This window comes from Podarcis cretensis (assembly GCF_951804945.1).
Source record: "Podarcis cretensis genome assembly, chromosome: 14".
Lineage (NCBI taxonomy): Eukaryota > Metazoa > Chordata > Lepidosauria > Squamata > Lacertidae > Podarcis > Podarcis cretensis.
Window position 1 is genome coordinate 17,364,713 of NC_137183.1, and position 19,714 is coordinate 17,384,426.

At 45.0% G+C, this 19,714-nt stretch overlaps 1 protein-coding gene across 1 annotated transcript in view; it reads left to right on the forward strand.

The window, feature by feature from the left end:
- The window catches only part of ADAMTSL3 (ADAMTS like 3), a 283,673-nt gene that overhangs the window by 224,880 nt on the left and 39,079 nt on the right, over positions 1–19,714 (forward strand). The window contains exons 16-20 of the mRNA XM_079954170.1: positions 1,552–1,681; positions 3,147–3,339; positions 4,975–5,154; positions 7,321–7,474; positions 18,306–19,389. Of these exons, the coding sequence (XP_079810296.1) occupies positions 1,552–1,681; positions 3,147–3,339; positions 4,975–5,154; positions 7,321–7,474; positions 18,306–19,389 (1,741 nt within the window). The remainder of the gene's footprint in view (positions 1–1,551; positions 1,682–3,146; positions 3,340–4,974; positions 5,155–7,320; positions 7,475–18,305; positions 19,390–19,714) is intronic.

Sequence of the window (19,714 nt, forward strand, 5' to 3'; positions counted from 1 at the left end):
AGATTAAAGGTGGGCAGTTGTGGTTTAATTATAATATTATACTGAATGGATGCCCTCAGTGGAAGGATGGAAAAATTCTGGATTGGAGTTATTGTATACTGGCAGAGGTACCAGCATGTTGAGATATGGAGCGAGATTACAGAGGGGAATTCCGGATATCTGCCCGGGGCTAATGGCGTCTCTTTGTTTGGGATGTGGCAAATTATGGCTCCTGTGAGTAGAAACTGAAAATGGAATTGATGGACTGTGGAAAACCTTAAGGGAAAACATTTCATACAAAACTAAGAAGGCGAAAGTTGAACAGACCAGTGGTTGTGAAAGTAAATGGAAATTATCTGAAGGATTAACATTGGAATGGCTTATTGATTAATTAAGAAATGCAATGTGATATTAGATGACCAGCACTTTGTGAAATTCAGAGCATGGAAAGTCACACAAAGATATAAAATTCGGCATTTATATTTGGCTTTTTTTTTAATTGTAATTTGGAATGTTTTAATGTGGCTTGTATTGGATTGGGAAACTTAATAAATATTATATTTAAAAAAGGTGGGCAGTTGTTTCCATCCATATTTGGAGATGCCAGGGATCTAAGGTGGTCGGGGCCCCCACAGTAGTGTGGACTTTGGACTCTAGATCCCGTTTGTGGCATATGCAGAAGACAGCTCTGGTTCGTTTGACCCTTTCATTGACCCTCGGTCCTGTATACCTGAAGGAGCGCCTCCACCCCCATCGTTCAGCCCGGACACTGAGGTCCAGCTCCGAGGGCCTTCTGGCGGTTCCCTCATTGCGAGAAGTGAGGTTACAGGGAACCAGGCAGAGGACCTTCTTGGTAGTGGCACCCGCCCTGTGGAACTCCCTCCCACCAGATGTCAAGGAAATAAGCAGCTATCTTCTTTTTAAAAGACATCTGAAGGCAGCCCTGTTTAGGGAAGTTTTTAATATTTAATGCTGTATTGTTTTTAACACTTGATTGGAAGCTGCCCAGAGTGGCTGGGGAAACTCAGCCAGATGGGCGGGGTATAAATAATAAATTATTATTATTATTATTATTATTATTATTATTATTATTATTAGTTCTCTTTTTTTACCTCCTATAAAAACTATGCAAGACACTTTCTGTTTAAAGAACAAATAACTTTCTACTTTGTGTCCTTGCATTTGCAGATTAAATATACAATGCAGATAGATGTTTCTGAAGTTGCTAAAACATCTTACATAGATTAAACTGCTGCAGACTAACTTGTAACTAGCCTTTATTGGCGTAAGTTAAAACAGTAAAATCATAAAATCATACAAAGTCATCCAAATACACTGATAATCCAAACACATTCAATATATAAAAGACTAGATAACCACCATTGAATAAATCATACAACTTTAAATTTAGCTTTAAAGATCTTGGCTAAGTCCTTGAAGTGGAGATTAGCTACCTCTGATTTAGTTTGTGGCTTGAGAGAATGTGCTTTATATCTGTAACTTTTTCTTACTGTTCAAGATATGTTGCTCATGTGTAATTTATCTCATTTTTACATATATATAACTATCTAGGGACTCAGGAAGCCATTGCAGTGTGCCTACATGAGCAGACAAAGCAAACTGTCAATGACAGCCTGTGCGACAGCTCAGCGAGACCCCCAGCCATGAGCCGTGTTTGCAATACAAGGCTTTGCCCCCCAAGGTAAGACTCTGCATTGCGGAAACCTGTATTTTTTATTACTGATATTTTATTAGAAGAAATTCACTTATTAAAAAGTGGTTAAAAGAAAGAAAAGGAAAAACGTGAATTAAAAGAAAAATGCTACGTTACATTTCCATACATATACAAATGTGTATAGTCTTATTATCCTAATACAGTTGTACTTTGGTTGTCGAACAGAATCTGTTCCGGAAACATTTGACAACCAAGGCGCAGCTTCCGATTGGCTGCAGGAACTTCCTGCAGCCAATCGGAAGCCACGGCAGACGTTTAGCTTCCAAAGAACGTTCACAAACCAGAACACTCACTTCCAGGTTTGTGGCGTCTGGGAGCCAAAGCGTTCAAATCGCAAGGCATTCGGAGCTGTACTCTACAAATTTCTTTATCAATAGCCTCATATATTCTGTATAAAGTTGCTCCAAATATCATTATGTTTAACTGAGGAAAGTCTGTGTCCATAAGTGATCCGTTCGTATTTTGGCAATATTGTAATGGAAACCTGCCTTAATGCCTGCTTTCAGATAGATCTGTCTGGGTTAGCAAAATGAGCCCCCGTTGTGATGGGACCATGGGCTTGCTTTCTGAAGAAAATGTCAACAAGCTCTTTCCCTCTACAGTGGTACCTCGGGTTAAGTACTTAATTCGTTCCAGAGGTCCGTGCTTAACCTGAAACTGTTCTTAACCTGAAGCACCACTTTAGCTAATGGGGCCTCCTGCTGCCGCTGCGCCACCACTGCACAATTTCTGTTCTCATCCTGAAGCAAAGTTCTTAACCTGAATCACTATTTCTGGGTTAGTGGATTCTGTAACCTGAAGCGTATGTAACCTGAAGTGTATGTAACCCGAGGTACCACTGTACAGTGAAAATGGCAAAGACCGCTTCTTGAGACAGAGATCAGGCAGGCCCCTCCCCTTATGCCCTGGGAACAGACTCAACCAAGTGAAGTCCTCAGCCTGGTCCACTCCCTGGTCCACGCCAGTGCTTCTGTTGAGAGACCAGCACACATATAGTCATCTAGTGCCCACCATGCTATCAGGGCTATCTGACCTGTTTCCAGCCCAGACGGCTGTTAAAAGGACAATAGCTTTAAGAAGCAGTGTCTGAGCTTGCTTGCTTTCCTCCTCCCTCCCCATCCCTTTTCCCTTGTGTGTTGTGTCTTCTACGTTGTGAGTCTGCGGGTGTGGACTGTCTTACAGCGATCTTTCTCAGCCGAAGCCTTTTCCGATTAAGAAGTGGGATAAAAGAGAACATAAAGTGTTAAGTCATTGAATAAAAGTGTTGTGTGTAATGGAGGGTCAGAGAGAGAGAGAGAGAGAGAGAGAGAGCGAGAGAGAGCACAACCATTTATGAAACTTCACTGGAATCCAGTATCAAAGCAACCGCTTCTGCCTCATCATTCCTAGCATTGCTTACTCAGTCTGCCCTTTGGATAATCTCTCGGAACAGGTGGCAGGTGCGTCCCTGGCGGCAGTGTTCTGCCACTTGTGGTGTTGGCATCCAGACAAGAGAGGTGCGTTGCCAGCAACCCGGAGGATCAGTTGTTGGGCCCGAAAACTGCAAAGACAAAAAGCCCCACTCTTTGCAAGCCTGCAACCAGATTGACTGCCCCCCAGTTTGGCACGTTGAAGAATGGCAACAGGTATGACGGGGTTGCTAAATAAACAGAGGCTTGAGGCAGGGATGGAGAGCTCAGGGTCCTCCAGATGTTGCTGAACTCCAGCTCTCATCGGCCTCAGCCAGTATGGCCAATGGCCAGGGATGGTGGGAGTTGTCCAAATATATCCGGAGGGAGACATGTTCCGCTTTCCCTGACTTAGAGTAACCTCTCAGCGGAGCTCATGCTCAATTTTTAATTCACGGGCTGCTGACAGTACACTGTTTCTGGAACAGAAGTGTATTCATTCCTCGCTTTTTCAGCAAATGATCTTTCGAGATGAAATGAATTATGTGGATTTCAGAGGCCTTCCTGGGTGAAAGCCACAGTCATTAGGCCAGTTTCGCATAAACAACGGGTGAAACAGTCAACCTGTTGCTGGGCTGTACTGATTCAGTCCAAGATACAGGATCACATAACTTGAGTGCTTAAAAAAAAATGCCTTCATCTCAGTACTCTGAAAGAACAGGCCTGTAACTTGCAGGACTTGGATCCAACTTCTTCTTCAAAGGCCCAAGTGTCCACATCGGTCAACAGTTTAGATCACTGTAAAGCACTGTTTGTGGGGCTGCCCTTGAAGGCAGTCCAGACAGGGAAGCTCAGACAGTATGTAATTGCTGAAATGCTGAATGGCACATCAAAACAGAGTTATAAAACTGCTGGGCTCAGGGGTAACCCGTGAAATGCGGTCCAGGACCAGTCCAGAATCCGAAGGTTCCACTGGGAGTCAGTCCGACAGGGCCAAGGCAGGACATGAGGCAGGAAACCAAGCAAGGACAGGTGCAGGATCTAGCAAACAGCAATGTTGCTCCCGCAACCTGGGGCGGGGTCTGACAGCCTTTTATCTTTGTCGGGTAACGGCCGGTCCTGATCCCCCGGTGACTCACCTCCCTGTTTCATCCAAAGGCGAGCACTCCTCCTGCAAGTATTTAGGTCTCTCCTTCTCTCAGACCTTAGTCTCTGCAGCTCGGGAGACGTCGGTAGGTTACTAGACCCAGGGGCCGCCTCAGCCTCTCCTGACCCAACCAGTAGTGGAGCAGCTGTAAGTGATGGCCCAGCTGAAGGCAATGAGGTAATCCCCACATCTGGAGCCAGGGCAGGCTCAGGCCCCTGACTCAGCCCAGCTGGTGTTTGTTGCAGGGGAACCTGTGCAGACTGGGACTCTTCAGGATCAGGCCCCAGACTTGGTTCAGATGATGCCTGAGGCAAAGGATCCGGTGCAGACTGAGACTCCTCTGGTTCCAAGTCTGAGCCCGAGTCCCAGGCCATCACAAAAACATCCATTCATCAATTTCATTTATATCCCACTTTTCTGCAAATGCACCAAAAGCAGTTTTCACATTGCCAGAAACTGTTCTGGTTGTCTATATACTATCAAGCACAATTCAAGGTCTTAATGCTGACTTATACAGTTCCTTTGGAGCACCTGAAAGACACTTTGTCTGACAAATTGTATTTTGTAATGTATTATTGGAGTGATCCATATCCCAATCTCCTTTGCTGCTGTTGCATTTGTTGACATCGTTACCTGTAAGGAAAAGACAATCAGTAAGAAGTTCTGAAAATGAAGAGGAAGGTTCTGTCCACAGGCCTAATTTCTATTAGTTTCCTTCCTCTTAGTGTTCCCACACGTGTGGAGGAGGAACCCAGAATCGCAAAGTGACTTGCCAGCAGTTGTTGATGGATGGGAGCTTTCTGAAACTCGCTGATGAGAGGTGCCACGAATCCAGATTGTCCACTCAGAAACCCTGTGCAAAAATGGACTGCCCTCCACAGCTGATTGTGGGAGAATGGTCTAGGGTGAGTATCTTTAAATAAGAGTGTGCCTACATCTGCCTTTCTTCCCCAGCCCTTTCCATTCAAGGTTGGATCTCTACTAGATGCCTTTTGATGCACCCATCTCAGTTAACATGAACAGCCCTCCTGTCGGCTGCAAGTGCACACAAGTTACCCGTTTGTAGCACAGAAGTGTGGTTTTTCTCTCTTTTTCTAAAATATTTTTTATTGAATGATTTTATGTTACAAAAAACATTACAACCATGCTACCACAAAATATAATTGAGAAATCAAAATTACATACATCAATATTTTGTTTGTTATTTGTTATTTACTGTCTTATTTCCTCCCAAACATTTCATACAAAACACCCACCTGCACACACATGAAAATAATAATAATAATGAAAATGAATATTTTCCCCCTTTTATCTTACAAAATCTTTTCTTCAGTTTTGACTTCCTGTCAAGTCCCTTCGCATATGCTTTATCTTACAATTGAATGTACACAAAACAATAAACCTTTCTATATAAATTTTCCAATACATTCAGAAAACATAATAAATCCTTAATTGTTATCTACTTCCTTTTACTTCCTTTGTCACTCGAATGCTAGCATGGAGTCAAAACTATTATTGTATTTTTGAACGTATCTTCTATAACCATCCAATTTTTCCACAAATTTTTGCTTTGAGTTTCCTCTGAGTTTGCTGGTCAGTTGAGCCATCTCCATAAATTCCTGTAATTTAATTTGCCAATCTGTTATTTTTGGAGCCTCCTGATCTTTCCATCCCTTGGCCACGAGTATTTGAGCCGCTGCAGTTGCATACAAGAATAACTCTCTTGAATTTTTTGGGATCTCTTTGTCTAAAATACTTAAGTATGGTTTTTCTTAATACGGAATCATTAATGCTCGTTCTCAGCATTTTACTTTCAATCTGGATTGATTGCTCATCCTTGAGCAATCCTTGGTTCCTTGAGAATGTGTTTGAAACCCTCTCGATTAGATTACGCGTTTGAAAACCCTCCTCTTGCAATCTTGGTATATGCCCCCTCACAATGTAATGGTGCAGACACACCATTGCTGGGACTGCCTGCCTCCTGTTTTTGAATGAACACACTGTGGAGTAAGGCAGAATCAATCCGCAGTGCGCTTTGCTTTTCAGAATGAAAACCGTTTGTCAACCATTTCTTGTGCTTTGCGTGTCAAGGTCCCCAGGGCCACCCCAATAACTCACACATCACACAGAATTTTTTGTTTAAGATTTTTGGCATAATTTTGGCCACAACTTTATTGAAATACAAATTTGTGAGTGGTTGCTTAGGCATTGGTTGCGACTATCTGCCCCCACCATGGAGGACAGACTGACATTCCGCACGATGCGAAAGTCAGAATAGGGGAATACACTTGGGGGTAACGTGGAGCAGGGAACCTGCCCTCACCCCAAATGCAACCATGAGCTCATTGCTATGGCCCGAGCCCCCTTGACACAGTGGACAAGCAATAGTTAGCCCCCAATTCCTTTAACAGAATCCCTTGGAGCAGCAGCATTAGAGGGGCAGGCACTCAACCTACCAAGGGCAGGCACTCAACCACTTCCCCTCAACCAACCAAACCATAAACCAATGCCTAACCGCGAACCTTACAAGTTGTGACGATTTGCTACGCAGTAGGCAAAAACCAAATGGCCCCAGCCAATCAGCCAGATGGACAAAATTCCTACCAGGCCCCTGCCCCAAGAGCAGACGACCCCATGACAGGCATAGCAAGGTCAAAGCGAACAACCCTAATTCTAGGGAGGGGGGGATGGGCAATCCAATGCACGGTTGAAAAGAGGAAGCCCTAGCCTCGTGCAAGGAGTTTTAGCATTTCTGGCTGTCAATCAACAAATGGCAACGTTAACTTCTTCCCAACAACAAGGGAAGCCCCAATTGCATCAATGGCCAACAAACAATTAGCCCGCCCCCAACTTTGGAGTGTCCTGGCGGCCCCCACCGCAACACGTGCTCTCCATGAAGGAGAACACGCTTTCCAGGAGCAAGAAATATGTAGTAGGTCTGGATTGGGTGTGGACTAGGCCAAAGAAAAGAACTCGTTCTCCATTGATTCTAGAATAAAATGTTGAGTGTGCACGGCCTTATGTCAGGTTGGCACATGTGGGACAGGACAATTGCTTCATTTCTTTTGCAGTGCTCTGTAAGCTGTGGTGTCGGGACGCAAAGGAGGAAAGCTACCTGCCAGAAACTCACAGCCAAAGGCCAGCATGTTGCATTAAACAGATCTATGTGTGGCGACCTCCCAGTTCCCCCACTGTCAAGGCCATGTCGCATGAGTGCCTGCAACAGTAAGTGACACATTTTTCCAGGTTGCTTGGGAGAAAAGAGCCCTGATTTATTATTGTTACCATACTGTGTGTAGGCTATGCTTTACAAACAGAATCATATCTGTCAGAGCTGCCCCTAGGTCCCAGCTCACAGAGGACCCACGCCAGGCTGTCGTTATGTACAAAAGTCTTTATTGAGGTTCAGTTTCCATTTCAAAGCCGCAGCGCGCAGCTCTACGTCGTAAACCCTAGACCGGCGAAGTCCCGTCTGAATCTCCTCCCCTCTGACACCAGTTTAAGATCCTAGCCCTGCTCCACCTTTTCCGCTGCTTTCTCCTCCTCTGGGTCCTCCTGCCCGCTGGGGCATCCCCCTTTCTGGACTCTTCTGACGCTGAGTCGCTTAACTCCTCCCCCTGCCTCTGGCGGGCTTTAGGACCTGGTTCCCAATCCTCATTCTCTGCTGTCCCGCGCTCCTGTACATTTGAACTTGCCTCTCACGCCAACCCAGTGACCTTCCTCCTGACCGTTACACTACTTCTGTCTCTGCTTCCCTCTTCCGGGATACTGGCCGGATCTGACCTCCCCTCCGTTGTCTGACTCTCCGATGGAGGTGTGGTCAGCCCTGCCTTATCTTCTCTCCCTGGTGGGGAATCCACTGGCCCCGATACCTGGGACTCTTTCCCCCCCCCCCCACTATGCTCTGGTGGGGAAGCTGGTCCTGATTTCCAACTGCTGCTCTGGGAGTCCCTGCTGCCCCCTTGCTCCTGGGGCGTTCCCCTTGGGAACCCCCTTCCCCTGGCCACTGGCGCCCCCTTCTGTGAATCTTCCGATTCGCTGGAGAGGCTCATGGAATCCCTCGGGCCACTGTCATCTTCTCCTACGCTGCCCTCAGATTCTTCCCCTTCGCTCTCCATCTCCCCTCTTCCCTGTGCTTCTGCTCCTGAACCCCTGACAATATCTATATATTTTATTTTAATTTTTTTTTTGCATACAATATTAATTGCATTCATCCATAACAATTTCACTATCTTTATAGGGGTTCTTCCAGCTCCCAGTCCCCCCCCCCTTTCCGCAGTTTCCAATATTTATTTCTTCTCTTTTCTGTGACCAAATACTTTTATCTGATCTATAAAATCTCCTTTTTCAATACCTTTTATCAAATTATATTACAGGTGCCAATCCAATCCGTGTAATGTTTTTAAATGTTTGCAATACTCCTTCATATATTCTATAAAATTAATCCAATCATTTCTAAAAAAATTTGTCTTCTTGATGTCTAATCTTCCCAATCAATTTCGCCATTTCTGCATAGTTCATCAGCTTCAATATCCATTCTTCTTTCAATGGGGTTGTTTCTTCCTTCCAACCCTGGGCATATATAACATTCTTGCTGCTGTTGTCGCATACATAAATAGGACCTTTTTTCCTTTCAGGATCTCTTCCTCTATTATACCTAATGAAAAAGCCTCTAGTTTTTTAACAAAAGTTATTTTAAACATTTTTTTTATTTCATAAATTATTTCCTAGAAGGCTTTTGCTGACTTACAGGTCCACAGACAGCAACACATCTATACCTACGTGGAGTCCAAATTGTCTGCACACATAAATATCTTTTCTATATTTGATTTTCCGTTTGCAGTGAGTCAGCATTTGAGGTTATCTGGCTGCAGTCATGCAGTAGCAGCAGATTTTGGTCAATTTGATATCAGTGTTAACTTTTTTTTTTACTTTGCCCTCTGAAAGACAGCATTTATGCACATAAATTAGCACATGCAAATTTTGTGCAAATTTGTGACATGTCTTTCGAGGGCTTAGTAACGCTCCTGTTTCGGATGGCAGGCGGTGGTGGGGACTCAGAAAGGTTTTTGGAGATGGGCAAGCTAGTAATTGTTCTCCAGTTCAGATCTGCACTTGAGCTGAATTTGGAGACTTTTACGAGCCCCTGAAGTTAATTTCCAAGCCTGGCTCAGCAGAACGTGGCTGCTGTTCTACTGAGTAGCCCAATCTTATATATATTTGCCCAGACCTGAGGCCTGCATTCCCAATTAAGTGTGCATAGGATTGCAGCCTTAGCATTGTAATTAGAGTGTTCCAGTGTGCATAGGAGACAGAAGATGCTTTTCTTTCTTTCTTTCTTTCTTTCTTTCTTTCTTTCTTTCTTTCTTTCCCTTGCTGCCAGAAGTCTTGAAAAGGGTGTCTGCACTTTGCTTTGTACGGTTGCTTTTGAAAGCGCCTGCAAGGGTGGTAAGTGTACATGTAAAATAATAACAAATTAGGCATCTGACTGGTCTTTTGTGCAAACAGATCCCGGCTACAGTCTTGAATGTGCTTGCTCTGGCAGCCGCAGAGCCCTGCTGAGGTCAGTGGGGCTCTGCCAGCATAAGCACATTTAGAATTGCAGCCACTGTGTCTGCTTGCGAAAAAAATCCTTAAGTGTCATTACCTTGCATATGTATATGTATAATTCCCCAAACTAAATCCATGTATTCCTTTCGTTTTTTAGAAGGAGGTGAGAGGGCTTTAATGTCAATGACTTAATATTAGAGAGAACTTGGCAAAAACTATATTGTACACAAGCTCCGGGATCCAGGCCAAATCAGGAGGGGTTTTTGTTTTTTACTCCCCCATCTCCTCCATGCTATATCATCATCTCCTTTTGAGAGCTCCCGTAGTTTCAAAAGTACTTTGGCACCAAGTATGAACTCAGCAGGCAGCTGTAGCCAATCCAGGTGAAAGGAAGTGCTTTTTCACACAATGCCATCGTTCAGTGATGGAACTCAGTGCTGCAGGATGTGGTGGTGGCCACCTGCTTGAAGAGCTGTAAAGAAAGCGTAAAGAAAGTCATAGCAGCTGCTAGCTATGATGGCTCAATAAAGGTAAAGGGGACCCCTGACCATTAGGTCCAGTCGTTACTGACTCTGGGGTTGCGGTGCTCATCTCGCTTTATTGGCCGAGGGAGCCGGCATACAGCTTCCGGGTCATCTGGCCAGCATGACTAAGCCGCTTCTGGTAAACCAGAGCTGTGCACAGAAACGCTGTTTACCTTCCCGCCAGAGCGGTACCTATTTATCTACTTGCACTTTGACATGCTTTCAAACTGCTAGGCTGGCAGGAGCAGGGACCGAGCAACGGGAGCTCACCCCGTTGCGGGTATTCGAACCGCCGACCTTCTGATCGGCAAGTCCTAGGCTCTGTGGTTTAAGCCACAGCGCCACCCGCATCCCTTGATGATTGCTCAATAGAACCTCCATATTCAGAATAATTTCAGTTACTGGGAATAAAACAGCCATGAGGGAGGGTTCTTGCCTACACGCTGTGCTTGTAGGCTTCTCAGCATCCTCCTCACTGACCACTGTTGGAAATAGATTGCCACCCCAGGTGTGGTGCAATAGGACTCTTGTATTAATATGAAGAGTGTACCTGCACAATGCATACACACTGTACATTTTAGATGTGTTCTTTAAAAAAAATTATGCATACATACATAAAGACACGAAGCATTTTACAGCAATCTGCTCTCTGCTTGTGCCGTAGTTTGCTTGGCGTGGGCTGACCTGTTTGATTGGTGAAAATTGCAGTGGGGTGAGTGGGCAGGAATAAAGTTACAGGGCTCTGTCCAGCATTCTCTGTCTGCAAATGCAAGGGCTCTTGCACCATCGGACAGGTGAATTTTAATGTTGTGCAACAGAGGAACCTAATGCACTAGCTGTGCCAGCAGAAACTCGTTACACATGGTAATATTGTGCAACGAAGTCGCCAGCAACCTGCTCTTGTGCAACAATACTCCTCCGGCACAACATATCTTGCCAGCAAAACAAGCAGGCTGCTAAGTGACTTTAACTTAGCGCTACATTGGCTTCAACCCACAGAATTTAAGCAGAGGGTTTAACTATATGGCCTCTCAGAGCCCCTTACAGTATATGGGGAGGAGGGAGGGTTTTCTTTGAACCAATCACGGTTCAGAGGCCTTGTGCAGCTGCTTCGGTACTCACTGCCTGGAGACCTGAATTAAGAGACAGGTTGAAGACAGTTTCCTTGGATCAGGTGTGGGGCCCCAGTGCAGGCATCTCCTTGAGTTTAATTGCCTTCTGTGCCTGCTTGGCTACATGCCGTAACTCCGCATTAAAAACAAGGCACCAAACAAAATAGGAGCTAGCGTAATTATTGGTTCATACATAATATGAAACTTCTTTTCTTGGACTTCATTGCCAGTTAACATGCCAAGATCCTGAGGTACAAAACACCACTTTAAATAAAGCTCCACGGACTTGAAGGAATGTCCTTGGCGCGGCATTTAATAAAATATTTTCGAGCTGCATATCTCTCTGAATTTAATTAATTGTGGATATTTGCGTGGCAGTGTGTCCAGCCTGCACATTGCTTGGTGGAGAATAACGCTAAAGAAACCTGGTTAGCTCCTGCTATTGAAAGAAGGGAAGTAATATGGAGAAACAGAAATGAGGGTGGCTCGAAACATGTCTTGTTAAAAGAAGGAAGCTTTGGGAAAACATTATCTTAATTCAGTTTCTTGAGCTGCTTATGGCAAGGGTTTATGTTCATCTCTATCTCAGAACCATGCTGCACAACCAGCAGAATCATGTGGGCAAGCTCTTATTGGAATGTGACATCTCACCAGTAAGAGGTAGACTGCATGACTCTGCTGGTTGTGTGGCTCAGCTCTGGAATTAGGCTGTGAATGGAGAGACAGTGTGGTGTAGTGGTTAGAGTGTCAGACTAGGGCCTGGAAGGCCAGAGTTCAAATCCCCACTTGGCCATGAAACTCACTGGCTGGCCTTTGGCCCAGAGAGCCAGTGTGGTGTAGTGGTTAAGAGCGGTGGACTCGTAATCTGGGGAACCGGGTTCGCGTCTCCGCTCCTCCACATGCAGCTGCTGGGTGACCTTGGGCCAGTCACACTTCTCCTAAGTCTCTCAGCCCCACTCACCTCACAGAGTGTTTGTTGTGGGGGAGGAAGGGAAAGGAGAATGTTAGCTGCTTTGAGACTCCTTCGGGTAGTGATAAAGCAGGATATCAAATCCAAACTCTTCTTCTTCTTCCCTGCTTCTCAGCTTAATCTACCTCACAGCATTGTTGTGGGGATACCACCTTGAGATCCTTAGATAAAAGGTGGAATATAAATGTAATACCTGTCTGTCTATCATTTATCCATTCATTCTTCCATTCATTCTTGATGCTTGTATCCCAAGTTTCCTCCTACTGGAGCCCATAGTGTCTAACAAACATGATAAAACAGTCAATTAAAGCAATTTAAAATTTTCAACAAAACGAAAAACAATACAGCAGACACTGAAGGAGGTTGTATCCAATGGAGCACTAAGTTAAAACTACTTAACTGTATGCTTGCATCCCTGAAAAGATGTTTCACCAATGAAACGCTGTGCAAAACAATGCATAAGCACGCTGCTGGTGACTTTGTTGCACAATAGATTGCTCAATCTTCACTATGATATCCTGCTAGATCTTGTTGTGCCTGTGTTGGATTCCCCTGTGGCGGAATATTAAAGCTAACTCATCCTTGTGCTAGTGGGCAGTGAGCCAACGGATGCAGCCTGGTGGTACAATTTCCAGAGTTCCCTGGGAAGAGGGATTGGTTGTTAAACCACTCTGGGAATTGTAACTTTGCACGGGGGAAGAGGGGTCTCCTAACAACTTTCAGCACCCTTAACAAACTACAGCTCTCAGAATTCTTTGGGGTGCAGCCACAGCTGTTTTAAGTGGTACGATACTGCTTTAAATGTTGTAGTGCAGATGGCACAGAGAAAATCTTTTTTTACGATGCTCGCTCAGCCAGAATGACTTTGGACAAGTTGCTGTTCCTTAGCCTAACCTACCTGTTTGTAAGGATGAAGGACAAATCGCACCTTGAGCTCTTTGGCCAAGGGCTGGGGTATTTAAATAAAATAACAATGTCTTTTAAAACCAGTCTTTAAAACCACTTGAGTTGCTTACCTAGTCAGACCGGTCCTGAGTTATAGCTCTGTAAAATTCAGCAGAGTTACTGATCTGGTGTGCCAAGGATCTGTCCCATGACATCATTGCTACATGCCATTGTACTGTATTAATTCATTCCTCTGCAAAACCCCAGTGATTTGCCTATTGATTTGCATATATTTTTCCTGGCTGTTAGCTTTCAGAGTGTTTCGCAAAGTTAAAAACAGGTAAAAGGACAGCACTGAAACAATAAAATAGAATAAGAACGAGCAAAACCAGATGGAAATCGCTCAGTCATGTGTTGTTGTTTTTTAAAAAAAAAACCCTGAAGAGCGGACAACCAACCAATCGAGGCCAAAGGCCTGGTGGAGTAAAACAGTCTTAACATCCTGTCAAAATGCCTGTAGCTTAGTGGACACAAAGACCTCTAGGGGAAAGGAAGGCCATAGCTCAGTGGTAGAGCATCTGCCTGGCATGCAGGAAGTCCCAGGTTCAATCCCTGGCGTCTCCAGGTAGGGCTTGGAGAGAACCTTGTCTGAAACCCTGGAGAGGTGCTGCAAGTAGATAATGATGAGCCAGAGGGAACAATAAGTCTCAAATCACAGTTATATTAAAGGGTAAAGGGACCCCTGACCATTAAGTGCAGTCGTGGCCGACTCTGGGGTTGCGGCGCTCATCTCGCTTTATTGGCCGAGGGAGCCGGCATACAGCTTCCAGGTCATGTGGCCAGCATGACTAAACCGCTTCTGGCGAACCAGAGCAGCGCACGGAAACACCGTTTACCTTCCTGCAGGAGTGGTACCTATTTATCTATTTGCACTTTGACGTGCTTTTGAACTGCTAGGTTGGCAGGAGCAGGGACCGAGCAATGGGAGCTCACCCCGTCATGGGGATACGAACCGCCGACCTTCTGATCGGCAAGTCCTAGGCTCTGTGGTTTAATCCACAGTGCCACCCATGTCCCACTGTTATAGCTTAGTGGACACAAGGACCTCTAGGAGAAAGGAAGGGCCATAGCTCAGTGGAAGAGCATTAAAGACAAAACAAAAAAGCTCCCAAGTGCCTGGTCTTGATCCAGAGTTAGGGAAAGGGGGAGAAATGGATTCAGTTCAAATTTAAAGGCCAGCACACCCAATTCACAAACCATACACGAAAACTGAAACACAGCTATTCCTCAGAATTTGCACTTCTCCAAATCTTGGCAATGCACTTATCTAGCCAAGTAATATATACAATGAGGCATACACTAGGGTAGAGGAGATATTATGCATTAACAAAAGTAAAATACAAAAATGTGTTATATTAGGGGGGAAACTGCTTTACAAAGATACGTATATTAGGGGAAATCTGCACTAAAATGCTGGTGAATTTTCACAAGGACATCTTTTTTAAAAAAATAATAATAATCACAAGCTGATGTGCAGATGTGAAGAAGTAAATTTAAGTTTAGAAAATGGGGAACCGGAATCGATCTGTTCGCCCGTCCCTATACAGAGCGCAGTTGCTGCACTTCTTCCACTTTAAAGGGAAAAAATGCACTTTGTGGAATTGGCAAAGTTAACAGCAAAAATAAGAGAACTTAATGTGAGTGTTTTGTGGAAGAATGGAAGCCTTTTTCGGACTATTTACAGAAGTATTATAGTATGATGAGTTCGTGAGCAGAATTTAAACTATGAGCCACAGAAGAAATTAGAGGTATTGTGTATTGTGGTTTTAAGACAGAGAAGACAGGGTGTAGCAAGGGGGAGCAATTAAAAAACACCCGGGAAAACAGGGTGGGAAGTTGACAAAACGAAAGAAAAAATGTTGTGTTTTGGAATGTATAGGTGAATTTTTTAAAAATTTAATGAAATATAACTGGAAAAAAGAGAGAAAATACACTCTGATGGAGAAAAGGCCTTTTTGCCCGAGCCCATGGAAGTTCTGCAGGGTGAGCTGGACAAAACTACCGTATTTTTTGCTCTATAAGACTCACTTTTTCCCTCCTTAAAAGTAGAGGGAAATGTGTGTGCGTCTTATGGAGCGAATGCAGGCTGCGCAGCTATCCCAGAAGCCAGAACAGCAAGAGGGATCGCTGCTTTCACTGCGCAGCAATCCCTCTTGTTGTTCTGGCTTCTGAGATTCAGAATATTTTTTTTCTTGTTTTCCTCCTCCAAAAACTAGGTGCATCTTACGGTCTGGTGCGTCTTATAGAGTGAAAAATACGGTACTTATCTGGTGTCAAGCTATCTTGTTCTACAACTCTGGAGTTACAACTGAGATTTTCTGTGTTCCCCATCACTGCCAACCACACCTCTGATGGCAGCGAGGAGCAAAGCACAGCCTCTTCCAAAGATGTTGAGAAGTGGTTGTTTTATGGGGCGTTACAACGCACCTGCCAACACAGAATATAGACCTAATACCTGTCCTTCTGCTTCCCAAATGGAATGTGTTTTTCTTTCTCTCATACAAGCCACCTGTGCAAATGCAGTAGGCCTACCGACTGACATGGCCCTGCTTTGCCAAAGAGAAGAAATCCAGCCCATAAAATAAAGGGATGAAGGGTGGGAGGAGAATGACCGAGCAGCTTTGCCGTTTAGATGCTTTCATGCATATTCATAGCTATGTATCACATTGATACTTGGTTTGGAATAGTTTGGAGTAAGCCCAGAACAGCTAAAACATGTTTTAATTTTTAAGTCACACTTGCTCTCCATGCATTCTGGACTTTTGGAAATGGGGACAACTTAAATGCTGGAGCATTTCCATTGAGACAAATATTTTGAACTGCATCGTTATTATGATAAAGTGCACTTCTTTCAATAAACTCAGAACCCGAGGCAATTTATTTCTTGTGCAGAAATGAAACAGCTGACTGCGGCTTGATAAATACACAGGTCTTAAATCAGCTGCTGTCCTCATTGGCCATAACTGACCAGCCAAGACATTAATTCACTAGAGAAATTCCCAGTCAGTAGTGGGAATGCATGTGGAAATGTGGCAATAAAAGTATATAGCAGATGAGTGGATGAGGGAAAGTGACTCCCAGTTTCCTTTCCCAGATTGCTTTGCCTACCTTTGGCTCCTTGCTTCCCTCTCTGTCTCTCTGTCAGAGTGCTCATTTTCATCTCTAGCTTCCCACATTCTGAACTGTCCCCCACTTTCATTTCTGGCAGGTAACTGTGCTGGTTATTACTCATCACTGCATGCCCATGTTCATATTAGGTCCTTTATTTCCAAGTCTGTTAAGCATGGAAAACTTGGTCTGAGTTGTGTTGGTTGCTGAGCATGCAAATAGGTCTGAGATGAAGGCAAGTATTTAATAGCTACTGATGTCACTGAACACACCGACGGCTTTATGAAATAGAGGGGAAAGGGGAAATTCTCAGTTCAGAAGGCATTTGGGGGCACAGTGTTTCCTAATGTGCTTCCATGCTGTTGCTGCTATTTTAAAACTCCCTGTATGGAGAAAGCTAGCTTCCTACACATGTTACTGTTTTTTACCCAAATCACAGATGAATATACTAAGATCTTCAGATAGTCCAGATGTGAACTGATATTTGAGTCTTATGGTGCAATACTCACTTAGAAGTAATTAGTGAGACTTGATTCTAAGTACCATATTTTTCCATCTATAAGACGCCCCCGTGTATAAGGCGACCCCTATTTTTTGAGCCCAAAATTAAGAAATAAATATTTTAAACGTCAAACAGTGAGGCAAGCTGTGTATTGGCAGCTGCTCCTGTCAGCTCGCCCTGGATGCTATCACTGAGCTCCTTGCAGGGGAGGGGAGGGGAGGGGCACACAGTGGGGCCTCCATAGTCTGACTGCCCCCTCCCACTCAACCACCCTACAGCTAGAAGAATTATCTTCCCACCCCTCACGTTTTTCTAGGGACGGGTGGCAACCCTAGCCCCAGTGCACTCTACCGAAACGTAGGGTTTGCTGCCTCCCCCAATCTGTCAAAACGAAGGGGGAAGGGGGCAGGAGATTGGGGGAGGCTCGGGAGTCATGGGCGAGTGGCGCACCGTTGCCCAGGAGGTGTGCAAGGTGTGCAGTTTCTCTCCTGGGCAAGGCATGGAGGGGGGAGATGACTTCGATCCCCTTGGCCAACTGGAGTAGCGGCGGAGCCAGGCAGCTGAGCATGAGGGAGAGCATGAATGAGAGCGTGTCCCCGACGGCCGGGAACTGCAGAAGTCAAATTGATTTTTTTCTCCTCCACTCTCAAACAACCAGGGGAGCGAACTGCACTCTGCCCCTTGGGCGTGTGCAGGCTCTGCGCTCCCCCCCCCCCCAGCTGTAGGGCGGCTGAATGGGAGGGGACAGGCAGACTCTGGAAGCCCCTCAGTGCGCCCCTCCCCTGCAAGGAGCTGCAACAGCCAGAGCATGTATGGCAGCATGTACAGTATTTATTTGTATACAGTGGTACCTCAGGTTAAGAACTTAATTCATTCTGGGGGTCCGTTCTTAACCTGAAACTGTTCTTAACTTGAAGCACCACTTTAGCTAATGGGGCCTCCTGCTGCTGCCACACCACTGGAGCATGATTTCTGTTCTCATCCTGAAGCAAAGTTCTTAGCCCGAGGTACTATTTCTGGGTTGGCGGAGTATGTAACCTGAAGCGTCTGTAACCCGAGGTACCACTGTATTTAATTGCAACGTTCCGTGTCTAAGACTACCCCCAATTTTAAACTTTAAGAATTTGGGGGGAAACCTCGTCTTATACATGGGAAAATATGGTGAGTTTGCTGGGGATTAGGATATCGATCTACCAAGTTCAATATTCTGTTGAAACAAACAATGACTGGAAGCACTTCTGGGTAAATGAGGTTTGCAGAAATGAAACAAACATTGATGGGAAAGAAACTGGTCAAATGTGTCACCCCACCTCAACCCACCCCCACTATGACTTTATCATTTCAGAGATGAAACCTAAACTTTTTGGGAAATTTGCTTCCCTTGGACCACAGATCCTCAGCATCCACAGAGTCTACATACAAACGAGGCAAGAGAAGCGCATAAATTTTACCATCGGAAGCCGAGCTTACCTGCTTCCGAAAACATCTGTTGTCATTAAGTGCCCCGTCCGGAGGTTCCAAAAGTCGCTTATCCAATGGGAGAAAGACGGGCAGCACCTCCAGATCTCTAAGCGACTTGGCGTCACTAAATCGGGATCCCTCAAGGTCAACAGTCTTGAGGCTTCGGATATCGGAGTGTACAAGTGTATTGCAGGCTCAGCGCAGGAGACGTTTGTCCTTAAGCTCATCGGCACAGACAACAAGCTGATAGAACCGCCCGCTTTTGGTAAGCACACCGGTGAGAGTAGCAGCACAGAGCGCAACGAGGCCAACAGCTTTGGAGCAAAGTGGCACAAAATGAGTCAGATGTGGCAACTGTGGAGCCAGAAGAGCGAGCAGTATCTGGGCGATGGGCAGGTGAACGACCAGCCTTTTCTGCGACACCTGGAAACACACACGAGAAATTCAGCGGGAGAACGTGGCTCTCGTGAATTCAAAAATAAGCGGCTGGAGGCAGTGGTTCTCCCCGGTGCCTACAGTATGGATACAGTACATTTCGAGGAGCTGATAAAGAATTTGAGTCACCTTGTCGAGGCTGGAGAGGTCAATGACGAATTGGCTTCCCAGCTCGTCTACCAGTTGATTGCCGAGTTGTCCAAACCACCGCATTCTGCTTCTGATATACAGAAGGAGCCTCAAGGCAAGAAGCCGCCTTCCAGGAAACCTGGCAAATCTGCAGACGTGCCTGATAATCTCAGCACAAAACCCCAAGGCAATGCATCGATGATGAGCCAAAAAGCTCCAGTTATTGTGAGGCACAAAGAAGGGGCCAAGATTCTTTGGAACAGAACGGAAACCGTACATATTGGGAGTAGGGTCTTTTTGACAAAGGACACCCACGCTATACATTTGCTTTGTGAAACTGTTGGTGTTAGCAACCCTAAGTATACATGGACGAAAGATGGAATGGAGTTAAAGTCCTTTGAGAAGTAAGTAAAAGGGAATCCATGCTTTTTGTGGTTTTTCTCAGTGAGTCATGTGATATCACTGTCAAATAATTACAGTATAAAAAAGGAATCAGCTGTGAAAATCCCTCCCCCTTACTCATTTTACTGCATTAGCATTCATTTTGGGCATCAGAGTCTGTTAAGAAGGTAGCCATCGACATTTTCAAAATTAGAGTCCACTGCAAACCCAGCTGTGTTAATGGCACATGGCTAAATATAGTGAGAATGGGAGATTAATTTGACCTGTTTTTTACTCAACAGAGTATGATATTCATGAACCTCAGAATTGTGAAGAAATGAAAACCTA